The sequence below is a fragment of the Hyperolius riggenbachi genome, chromosome 5 (assembly GCF_040937935.1).
Source record: "Hyperolius riggenbachi isolate aHypRig1 chromosome 5, aHypRig1.pri, whole genome shotgun sequence".
In the NCBI taxonomy this organism is placed as follows: Eukaryota; Metazoa; Chordata; class Amphibia; order Anura; family Hyperoliidae; genus Hyperolius; species Hyperolius riggenbachi.
Window position 1 is genome coordinate 375,021,312 of NC_090650.1, and position 12,104 is coordinate 375,033,415.

Sequence of the window (12,104 nt, forward strand, 5' to 3'; positions counted from 1 at the left end):
CCAAAATTACCTGCATCGGTACTGGGCTTGGTCATGATTGAGGCCGTGGTAAACGTGGCTACCTAAATGTAATAAATGACTACACTTTTGCTTTAAAGGGGAACTGAAGAGAGAAGTATATGGAGGCTGCCATATTTGTTTCCTTTTAAACAATAGCAGTTGCCTGACAGGCCTGCTGGTTTATTTGGCTGCGGTAGTGTTTGAATCACACCAGGAACAAGCATGCAGCTGATCTTGTCAGATATGGCAAAAATGTCAGAAACACCTGATGTGCTGCATGCTTGTTCAAGGTCTATGCCTAAAAGTATTAGAGGCAGAGGATCAGCAGGACAGGCAAAGAACTGGTATTGCTTAAAGAGACTCTGAAGCGAGTTAAAAACTCGCTTTTTAGCTTATAATCAACATGGGCATGCTTGCCCCAGCGAAAACGCTGCTATCCCGCAGCTGAACGAGGGGTCTTTACCCCCCAAATCCCCCCTGCAAAAATCCACAACCAACTTGGTCGTAGATTTTGCTGCTCATGGAGGCAGGGCTAACGGCTGCAGCCCTGCCTCCATGCGCATCTATCAGCGGCGGATCTGCGCCTCTCCCCGCCCCTCTCAGTGAAGAAAGACTGAGAGGGGCGGGCGGAGATGCATGCTGATAGACACGCTGAGAGGCAGGGCTGCGGCCATTAGCCCTGCCTCAACAGGAAGCGATCCCCGGCGGGCACGGAGGGGATTTGGGGGTAAAGACCCCTCGTTCAGCCGTGGGATAGCGGCGTTTTAGCTGGGGCAAGCATGTCCATGATGATTATAAGCTAAAAAGCGAGTTTTTAACTCGCTTCAGACTCTCTTTAAAGAGGAACTTCAGCCTAAACAAACATACTGTCATTAAGTTACATTGGTTATGTTAATTAAAATAGATAATCTCTTACCCAGCCTGTTTTAAAAGAACAGGCAAATGTTTGATTTCATGAGGGCAGCCATCTTTTTGGTTGAAAGGAGGTGACAGGGAGCATGAGACACAGTTCCAACTGTCCTGTGTGCTGATCACCCCTCCCAGTTGCTAGGCAATGTGAATAACAACATAGGGAATCCTATGCTTTGCACAGCATCAGGGAAAAACAGCCCGGGCAGTTTTCTTTGATAGGTGGAGCTTAGCTAAAAATGCAGCTGAAAATGATGTTTTGATAAGAAAAATAAAGTTCTGATGCTGTGAAACTGTTAATGAAACAACAAGCCTTTTCAGTTCTGCTGAGTAGATTTTTAGTCCGGAGGTTCACCTTACAGTGTACCAGATTTGAATAGAAAAAAAAATTCATACATATCTGGGGCTTCCTCCAACCCTCTCCGGCCTGATCACTCCTTCTATGCCGTCCTCCACCTCCTCGATCTTCTGTAAGGGGTCCAGGTCTCACTTCCGCGGCCAGGAAAGTTCTGCGCCTGTGTAGAAAGCTCCCGACGACGGGAGCGTGTCAGGAACATGCGGCTGGGCAACACATGTACAGTAAGCCCCAACTGGCCAAGATACCGGGTTCCCTTACGGAAGATTGAGGAGGCGGAGGACGGCACCAAGGGAGCGATCAGGCAGGAGGGGACTAGAGGAAGCCCCGGGTATGTATGAATTTTTTAAAATTATTTCTGGTTTCCTTTAAATGGAAATAAATATGGCAGCCTCTATATAACTCTCGCTTCAGTTGTCCTTTAGGCTGCTTTCACATTAAGACGTTACAGGCGCACGTTAGCGCAGCCTGTAACGCAGCCCACCGCACAGCAATGAAAAATCAATGGGCTGTTCACAGTGCCCATGTTGCGTTACATTGTAACGCAGCACGTTTAAAGAAAGTGCTGCATGCTATACGTTATACGCGGCTAAGCCGCGTTAGACTGTTTGCACATGCGCAGTAATGTTGGAGGAGGAGGTCTCCCCTCCTCCGCGGCCAGCCACATGGCTAATTAATATTCACTGCACTGAGTGACGTTCAGTGTTTACTTCCTGGTGCGACCGCTCTGTGCGGCGACTGGCTGGCGGGACCACGTGATGCGGATCATGTGGTCTCCGCATCTCACAGCACAAAAAAGGCGCAATAAGAGCTGCATAACGCAGCTCCAGGTAGCGTCCCCCTCCAACATCACCAGGCGTTGCGTTAGGGGCACGTTATGCGACCTATAACGTCCCCTAAAACGCAACGTCCTGGTGGGAAAGAGGCCTTAAAGCAGACCTGAACTAAGAACTTCCTCTATGCTTTAAAAGATAAGCAACAGCATAATAACCTTTAGGAAGGGAACACACTTGCAGGGCTGTTTTCCCCTTTCGATTCCCAGGTTTTAGTTGGGTTTGTGCGTTCACATATAACGCATATGTTTTTCGCGTACCTTTCTGCATTTACAGCGGCATGTACTGTATACGAGCGTGCGGGAAAAAGCAGAAAACGTGAAAAAAACGCGAATGCAAACAAGCGGATGCAATGCACGTGTTTCCTGCATAAGGCTATTGACTTCAATAGCCTGTAGAATCGTGCGCGTTTTGCCCTTCTCTGACACTTTTTTGTTACAGCTGATACAAATCCTACAATAAATCTGCAAAGTTTCTACTACCTTCATTTAGGGCCTGTTCACACTTATAGTCACAAAACTTGCGGGAGTGATTTTCCTGCGATTATCTTGGAAAAATCACTGGACACTGCAGCTGTTTTGGAGCTATCGCAATTAGCAAAAGCACGCTAATCGTAATCGCGGATCGCTAATCGCTGGCAAACCGCTGCATGCAGCGCGTTTGCGGTTATCGCTAACCGCAAACGTGGAAGTAAGAACACTTCCGATGGCTACAATGTGTAGCGGTTTTTACAAAACCGCTAGCGGTTTGCCATGAGCTGGAATCGCACGATTCCTGCTCAGGTGAGAACGGGCCCTTATTCTGCTTTCACTTATTGTTAATATCCTGTACTTTCAAATTATTATATCTGCCGTGGCAGTCAGCTGACTCAGCCAGAGGAGAGATCACATTACAACTTGTGATTCGACACAAATTGGGGGGTTAGACAGGCTAAACTATCTAAGTACATACAGTGTGCTTTTCTCTAGGTTTTCCTTCTCTCCTTTTGCAAGAGTTCAGGTCCAAAGTCCCTAGACTACACATACCTAACTTTTATTGGCTGCTGTGAACAAATGGCTCCAGTTTTCTGTGCACCATCCTGCCAATCACTGACCCCAGCATCCCCAGAGCCTTTCAGACTTGATGCTTGTCTGTATGACAGATAGGCGTGTCAGGGCTCCGACACTTACATAGCAACACAAGTACTCAGCTCAGTCAGCAGATAAGTTGTGGGCCTCTTGTGAGTGGGCGGGCCGTGCTCGGGTGCGCGCTGCTATTGGCTGAAGAGGAGCCGCACCTGACATGAGGGGAGACGTACTGGGGCGGGCTGCAGTGCAGCGGAGCGGAGAGACAGAGAGGTGACGGCATGGCGTGCAGGACCGGTGGTCCGTGGAGCACCGGCGGACACATCCCGAGCCATGGCGGGCTGCCACTGCGGGAAGGTACGGACATCACCTGCTGCAGTAACATGGGACTGTTTGGCTTTATTTGTTATGCCCTGTGTGGTGATTGTGTGTTGATGGAGTTTGATCTAACGTGCTGTGTGTTGCTGCGCCGAGGAGGACAGCGGCGGGTACAGTTATGTTTGTCGCTAGGAGACGCTGCGCAGAGGAGGACGGTGACGGGTGCTTAGTGTTCTTGTACCGTTATGTGTGTCGCCGAGGATCGCTGCGCCGAGGAGGACGGTGACGTCACGTGTGATCGTTACGCGGAGAGTGCTGGTGAGTGAGCAGCAGTCGGGGGTTCTGTGTGCCCCCTGCATTCCCCAAAAAGACGTCCAGGGCATTCAAAAGATGATGGTGGTCGTCGACAGTAGTGTAGCTTAGGAATTCTTGGGAGGAAAATGAGGAGCGGCAGCTCCACAGATTGTGAATCGGTTTCATAGTGAAATTGATTCAAAATCCTATTTGTAGTGTAGGCAGCCCATAGATCCCTCTTTGATCAGATTCGATCTCAGAGGGATATATCTGCTGGTTGATCTGGTGGCAATTGATCAGTGTATGGCAGCCTTAAAGCTAATGGGAACTGGGTTAAAAAAAAGTCAGATACTCCCCTAAGGAGAGGGAAGCTCTGGGTCCTATAGAGCATTCTCTCTCCTCTCCCGGTGCCCGCTGCTGTCCTGGCTCTCCCGTAGCGGTATTTGACGGTTTCGGTCAAATACCGCTGTCTCCCGGCTGAAATGAGGCTTCGGAAATGCTTCAGGAGCCCGAGTGCTCCCAAAGACGGGCCGCAATAACTGTGCGCATGCCCTCTGACGCACTCGCGTGCCGAAGACTTCCGAAGACCCCTCGGCGGGGGATGAGTACGGAGGAGCCAGCGCAGCACTGGAGCCTCCGGGAGAGGAGAGGGAAGGCTCATTAGGACCGAGCCTTCCCTCTCCTTAGGTGAGTATTTGCCTTTTTTTTTTTTTAAACAGGGTTTACATTAGCTTCAAGTCCTCTCCTCCTAGCTCCAAAACTAGCTGGGGGTGGGGGGAATGGAGGATTGTTGAGGACCAGCAGAGGGCACCGGATGGCTTTTAATGAAAGCAAACCTTGTTAAAGAGAATCTGTATTGTTAAAATCGCACAAAAGTAAACATACCAGTGCGTTAGGGGACATCTCCTATTCCCCTCTGTCACAATTTCGCCGCTCCCCGCCGCATTAAAAGTGGTTAAAAACAGTTTTAAAAAGTTTGTTTATAAACAAACAAAATGGCCACCAAAACAGGAAGTAGGTTGATGTACAGTATGTCCACACATAGAAAATACATCCATACACAAGCCGGCTGTATACAGCCTTCCTTTTGAATCTCAAGAGATCATTTTGTGTGTTTCTTTCCCCCCTGAGGGGGGAGTGCATAGCAGAACCACAACACTAAAGAACTTGGCAGCCTTCCAGACACAGGCTGACAAGTCTGACAAGGGAAAGATACATTGATTTATTACAGAGACTGTGATAGTACAAAGTGCTGCAGTAAGCCAGAACACATTAGAATAGCTTTTGGAACTTGTAGGATGATAAAAAACAGGATGCAATTTTTTTTACGGAGTCTCTAAAGAAAACCTGTAATTAAAAAAAAAAAAAAAAAACTCTGGAGGATACTTACCTTGGGAGGGGGAAGCCTCTGGATCCTAACGAGGCTTCCCCCATGCTCCTCAGTCTAAGCCCTGCGATCCCCCGAACAGCGGTTATGTAAATATTTAGCTACCCCGATCCGGCTCAGTAGCGGCTCTTCATTCGGATCAAGGCGGAAATGGCCAAGTCCGATCATATCCCCTCTATTGCGCAGGCACGAGTTGCTTACACGGTAAAGCGGATACGATTGGGCACAGCTATTTCTGCCTTAGCCTGAACAAAGAGCAGCTACTGCGCCTGCGCAAGATCGTGGTAAATTTGTCAAGGTGGTTTTGGGGGAGCCAGCGCTGGGTTCCCCCAGCCTACAGAGGACTGGGAAGCCTTATTGGGACAGAAGTATACCCCAGTGGTTTTTTTTTTTCCTCTTTTGTTAGACTGTTTACTGACACAAATTAGAACTCGTGCTTAGTTACAGATGAGGGGAATTAGATGGGCTAAACTCATGGTGCATTTCTATGTTTTTGTGTTTTTTTTGTTAGTTTTTTTTTTCTTCCTTTTATCCTTCCTTCTTCTGTGCAAGAGTTCAGATCCACTTTAATGGTTATAACTAATCAAAGCACAAATAGAGGCGATCATTGCCACAGCTGGCTCTACCATAGAGCCAGCTGTGGCGCCTGCGCAGTAGAGCCCGGAGGACGTCCGATGACGTCAGCGCGCCGGCGTGGGACGTAGAAGTTCCGGGCCTTGGAGCGCAGAAGAGCCAGACCTGGCAGCCGGCCAGGTCGGGTCGGCCACCGGAGACCACCGGGAGCCTGCGGAGCGGCGGCGAGGGCACCTCCTGCCTGCCACGGGCTGGAGGAAGCTCCAGGTAAGTGGAAATTGATTTTTATTTTTTACCCACCCTCGAGCTAATAGTGGTTGAAGGAAGGTTCTTATGGTCCAGGGACCCTGGTATGGTTACTACTTCTGCATCACCTATTGCAATGCCACTGGTCATCAATCTATTCCATTGCTTGGCTCCATCATCTCAGTCACATAGCTCCCAACTGTCCCTTTTAGACACAGTGCCTCAGTATACACGCCTCAGTAAAGGGAAGCCCTTGCATCCTCCGGAGGCTCCACATGTCCTCCTCCTGTCTACCAATCCAGTGCTGGGATTCCAAGCCGAGTGGCTCTGTGCTACAGGGCAGGTGCAAAGCATCCTGCACTGCACAGTGCGACCACGCTCATTCACTGACAGGAGCGCGGCTGCATACTCTTTAGCAAGGGCTTGTGGAAGAAGTTCCGAAGGTCCCAGCGCTGGATTGGTGGAAGTGAGGTGGATGGGAAAAGTATCAGGATTATCCGGAGACTCTCCTCTACTGAGGTAAGTTACCCATTTGGGGCACTTTTTTCCCTTCAGGGTCACTTTAAATTGCTGCATGGTAAAGTCAATTTATACAGTAGAATCTTGTTATAGTAAACTCTGATAAAGTAAATTTCTGGCTATAGTAAACAGGGCTGTGGAGTCAGGGCAATTTTGGATGCCTGGAGTCGGGAAAAAATGCAGACTCCGACTCCTAATGAATTTGTAACTGTAATTAAAATAGAAAATGTGATAAAATGTTCTATTTCTCAGATAATGGTCATTAAAAATAATGTGTGTATATATGCAGTAATAGCTGTGCTTAGTCCACAAAAATGAAATAAACCAATCAAAATTAGTTACTTGTGCTGCTTCAATAAAGCGGTCCCCGTATAAGTCAGATATACACATCTGATTGTGACTGTATATATGATGTGTACACAGGAATATCTTATATATACTAAATAACATCTATGCTGTAAGAATAAAGCCTGATGTGTAGCTGTGTCACTAATAGAGATGGTCAATGAGATGGAAATAATTCTGCATTGATGCTGATTTATGCAAATGTATGCACTCCCTTTGCTGATGAAATCAAATAATTTGATATGTTGTTAAAATTTGGTTTGGTGACTACAAATTAAAGGGTACCTGAGACGGATGAAAAGTAAAGTTTTATACATACCTGGGGCTTCCTCCAGCCCCCTTCAGGCCAATCAGTCCCTCGTTGTCCTCCACCACCTGGATCTTCTGCTATGAGTCCTGGTAATTCAGCCAGTCAGCGCAGTCCAGCCACGTGCCGCTCCCACAGCCAGGAACATTCTGCACCTGCGCAATAGTGCTGCACAGGTGTAGTATGCTCCCGGCGGCAGAGTGTGTGCATGCGCTCTACACCAGACTGGCTCAAGTACCTGGACTCCTAGCAGAAGATCCAGGTGGTGGAGGACAACGAGGGACTGACTATCCTGAAGGCGGCTGGAGGAAGCCCCAGGTATGTATACAACTTTAATTTCATCTGTCTCAGGTTTACTTTGTTACACAGTAGTACTATACTCTACATCTGCACTCCCCACAGAGCTGCAGGGAATCCACTGAGAATGTTGTGCACATTGAACACATAGGTGATGTCTGTCACCCATAAACCTTGTTCAGATTGTGCATAAAGAATGTGTAAAAGAGGAAGAATCTCCTCATTCCCCTGCAGAGTACCTGCACATCACTCTTACATGTACCCGCAGTTACATTGCCTAGGGCCTGATAGATGTTCGTTGTTCTGGTCTGTACCTTTTACAAGTACGCTTACCAAGGACTAGTTTTAGTCTGACTAAAGGGAATAAATATGGCAGCCTCCATATCCTTCTCACTTCAGTTGTCTTGTAAAATTCCTAAGCATTGGCAGTTGAGACGAATTTCACGTTACATACTTTCAATCAACAAAATTGTAATATGCAAATTAGAGGAGTCGGAGGAATCCTAAACTGAGGAGTTGGTGGATTTTTGGACCGACTCCACAGCTCTGATAGTAAACTCAGTCCCCAAGTCCCTGCCATGCACCAGTAGGAATATTCAACAGATGATGAATCCTTATACTGTAGTGTGAACTGAAGTAAACTACACAGCCAGGTTTCTTGGAGTTTATTATAAAGGGATTCTACTGTAGTAAAGTGAAGGGACCTGGCCAAGTAGTTTACTATATGAGAATTGGTCATACATAGTGTATTCATACAGGCACATGGTTGGGACTTGGGGACTGAGTTTCCTATAGCCAGAAGTTTACTGTAACAAGATTCTTATTTATTTTTCAAATGTTAGCATGATGGAGTTGGTCAGTCACACAAACTGATGGAAGAAAGGATCAGTGTGGCTTGAATTATAAATTGTGCCTTTTGCTTATGAATTCTCTAGAGTACTTCTGGTAAAAAAAAGACAGCCTTTCATGACCGTTGTATGGGCAATGCGTTCACATGGGGTACTGCATTGCGTTGCTGCGCTATGCAACTTGCATAGCGTGAACCCAGCCTGAGGACCCATAAACACTGAAAATCGCATTTGGGCTGCCGTGATGGTTTTTTTTTTTTTTTTTTTTGTCTTGTCTTTTTTCCTACTTGCAAAAAGCATGCTTTGGAATGATTGTGGTGCTAGACATGCTTGCAGAACTCAATTCAAAACAGGGGATTACAAATAAATCGCACAGCACCACATTTGGTATTCAGTTTTCTTGTGCCACTGATTTAACCCAAAGTAAATGTAAGAAAAGGTTGCATGCATTATGCAGGGGATACACGGTGCGTTTTTCTTCTTATCAATCGAGCCACTGATGGCTCGATTGATAATTTCCGACAGGTCCGATCACCGCACGGATCGATACCCCGCTCGATTCCCACAGGCGGACAATAGCGGAAATCGAGCGGAAGATAAGGAAGCGCCTGCGGGGACGAGCAGGAATCGATCCAGGGGGACGTGGCGGGAGTCGATCCGGAGGCTAATCGAGCTGCCAGATCTAACCGTAGTGTTCTCCCCAGAAATTTTTTTTAGCCGGGTGGCATGAAAAAGCTGCCGGGTGGCATGAAAAAGTAGCCGGGTGGGGCGATATGAGAGAATGCAAGGCCGGTGCTTCTCTGCACAATTCTGCTTACAGCATAGGAGGAGGTGAGCCAATGACAGCCGGGTGCTTATCAAAACTAGCTGGGTGGAGTACCCGGCTAAAACAGCCTGGGGAGAACACTGTAACCGTGTATGCCCAGCATTACATTTGGGTGAAAATGGAATCCCTGCAGTGTGAAAACACAGTGATAATAATCATGCAAACTGCAAAACACATGTGCTTTGATTATTAAAGCGTAAGTGGTGTGAACAGGCCCATAGCGCGCATTACTGTGTGCAGGCAAACTTCAAATTCCATGAAAGCATATCCTGACTAGTCCAGATGTCCGTCACACGGCATGCGGTTTTACATGGGTTTTCCACTGACCACACATAATTGATGGGCTTGTTCACATTATACATGTTTTTCCACTCATTTAAGGGGAAAAAATGCTTTTTATTTTTTTGGACGCTGTGGGAGTTTTATTTTTTAATGTTCTAATCGTATACGTATGATAAAATTCAGCCACTATGCTGTATCATGCTCGCGTCCATGCAAGTGTGAATTTTGGTTTCTGAATCTGATTAGCTCAGTGCAAACTTCTGGTTCAGTGCCTACAACTTCCAAGGCATGGGACCCACTGGTGATGTTTTCTGGTGGATCGCAAAGGACCGTGATTTTGACTGCAATCCCCAGAGCAATTGCGATTTGTCTCTGCAGCCAATGACGCGATTGCTCCCAAAATGCTGCATAAAGAGTGATTCCAACGCTGCAAGTGGAACCACTCCCAGGGCTGGATTTACCGTAAGGCACTGTAGGCACAAGCCTACAGGCAGAGCCCGATTAAGGCTAAATGGGGCCCTAAGCAAAGTAACTGATTTGGGCCCCCCATCATGTCGTAATAGAATCAGAAGATGCAGCTGCACAGCAACATGCCGCACAGGCCGGGGCAGCCGAGCTACTGGTTGCTATGGGCAACAGCCCTCTTTCCTCTGTGGGTGCACAAAGCAGGGAATAGCAGAGGCAAAATGCAGAGTGAGAGATGAATGGCTGGGACATTTGCACTCAGGGGCTGGGGCACCCCTGTGAAGAGGGCACCAGATATCACAGCAGCAGCACTTTCCCCCTGCATCTCCAGCCAGCAATAGCAGAAAGCTCTGGAAACCGCCAAACCGGAAGCCGTTCCCCAGACAGAATTACATAACCACCCCCACCACCGAACAACAGATTTCCTCCCAAACTAGACAGCCACCATGCAGCCTCCATCCCAGTGAATACGATAGTCCAGCAGAGAAGGCAGCAGCAGCAGGGGGAGAATGACAGCACCAGATGACTCACATTCACCTATTGCGATCCAAGCAATAGAGGTCCCGTCATCCGGAGCCCATCTGTCTCCTCTAGAGTGCTGACGCTCTATTACTACTACTATTACTACTTCCTGTCTGATCTGAGAATCAGGAAGTTCAGAGCGAGCGGCTGCACTATAGAAGAGACAGATGGGTTTCGGATGATGGGACCTCTATCGCTTGTATCATGGATAGGTGAGTGAGCGTTTGCTATCTGCTGCTATCATTCTTGCTGCAGCTGTGGTTCTCTGTGGGAAGGGAGGGAGGAGTGGGCAGCGGCAGAGCGCACAGTAGCAGGAGGAAATAACATTTATATCACACTTTTCTCCTGGCGGACTCAAAGCGCCAGAGCTGCAGCCACTAGGACGCACCCTATAGGCAGTAGCAGTGTTAGAGACTTGCCTAAGGTCTCCTACTGAATAGGTGCTGGCTTACTGAACAGGCAGAGCCGAGATTCGAACCCTGGTCTCCTATGTCAGAGGCAGGGACTCCGAGCAGTGCCTGTGGGTATGCCTTTAAGCATACCCACAACTAATTAATCACATCCTCACACCTACCAGCATGATGTTTGTAATTATATCCCCCTGGGTTCCTTATATTTCATTGCATTGTGCTGAATCGAGCTGCCGACTTTGGAGAAAAGTCATCCTGTGTAATACAATGTAACTATGGAAAGATGCATATAATTTTGAAGCTCTTTCTCCTCTTTCCAATGATAGATAAACTGCCACCCTACGCCTTTTAGTTTTCGCTATTTTCGCAAAATTGCCGCATCAGTTTATAGATCATTGGAAAGAGGAGAAAGAGAGCTTTAAAATGATATGCATCTTTCCATAGTTACTGCACTGCTCGGAGTCCCTTTAACCATTATACAATCCAGCCACCGCTGATAGGATGGCGAGGGCTGGTTTATGTGCTGATGGGGCCCCTTTGACTCTGAATGGGGCCCCAAGTGACTGCTTTTGTTGCCTGGTCGGTAATCTGGCCCTGCCTACAGGCACCTGATGATGGAAAGGCGGCTCACACCCCTCTCCTAGTGCCTCCCTCCCTCCTTCCTTCCCCATGCATAGTCCTGATGAGTGTAAATGAGGTTACTCACCCTACTTTTGGTATTCCACTAACAAGCTCTCCCTTCAGTCAGGGCACCCCTAGCAACGTATTACTGAGGGTACCTCTGGCTACCTAATACTTGGAGGCACCACTAGCTACTTAGTGTTAATTATGTAGCCTGAAGTACCATCAGTATTAAGGGGCGCCTGTAGCTACCTATGATGGGTAAGGGAGAGCTGGGACAGCCAGCACAATTTCAGTGCAGTTTGGGGGTTTGTAGGTTCATGCATGGAGGGTGAAGTCTCTAAGGTGCCAAAAAATCTGTGCTTATAGGCTCATTTTAAAGTAATTCTGAGCCTGACCACCCCAGTAGGGTTCCACTGGTGTAGTGCTTTGCCGATCAGCAAACGCAGGGTGCACAGCCCTTAGGGAGGGATACCTAAAGAAATGTGAAGTTTAATTTGCCCCCTCCCTTGCACTAATCTCTATGTGAAAGAGGGGTGTTGGAGGTTGAGTTCCAGAACATATATTGACAACCTGGCTGGCGCCGAATTACGCTGTTTATATCGTAATTTGGGCTCCGTCTCTTTATGGCGCCTAAATTACTGAGTGCCGCTATAGCTGTAATTCCCATTCTGACCTATGGA

The 12,104-nt window shown here is 47.7% G+C and overlaps 1 protein-coding gene across 4 annotated transcripts in view; it reads left to right on the forward strand.

Moving 5' to 3' along the window:
* The first annotated feature begins 3,362 nt into the window (after window positions 1–3,362).
* C5H8orf88 (chromosome 5 C8orf88 homolog) overlaps window positions 3,363–12,104 on the forward strand; it is a 38,963-nt gene continuing 30,221 nt past the window's right edge. The window contains exons 1-2 of one of the 4 annotated variants that reach the window (XM_068237597.1): window positions 3,429–3,518; window positions 3,672–3,797. In XM_068237597.1, coding sequence (XP_068093698.1) covers window positions 3,725–3,797 — 73 coding nt within the window. In that variant the 5' untranslated portion in view covers window positions 3,429–3,518; window positions 3,672–3,724. Of the gene's footprint in view, window positions 3,519–3,671; window positions 3,798–12,104 lie in introns of all 4 variants that reach the window. The other 3 variants (XM_068237599.1, XM_068237598.1, XM_068237596.1) reach the window with 3 other exon arrangements.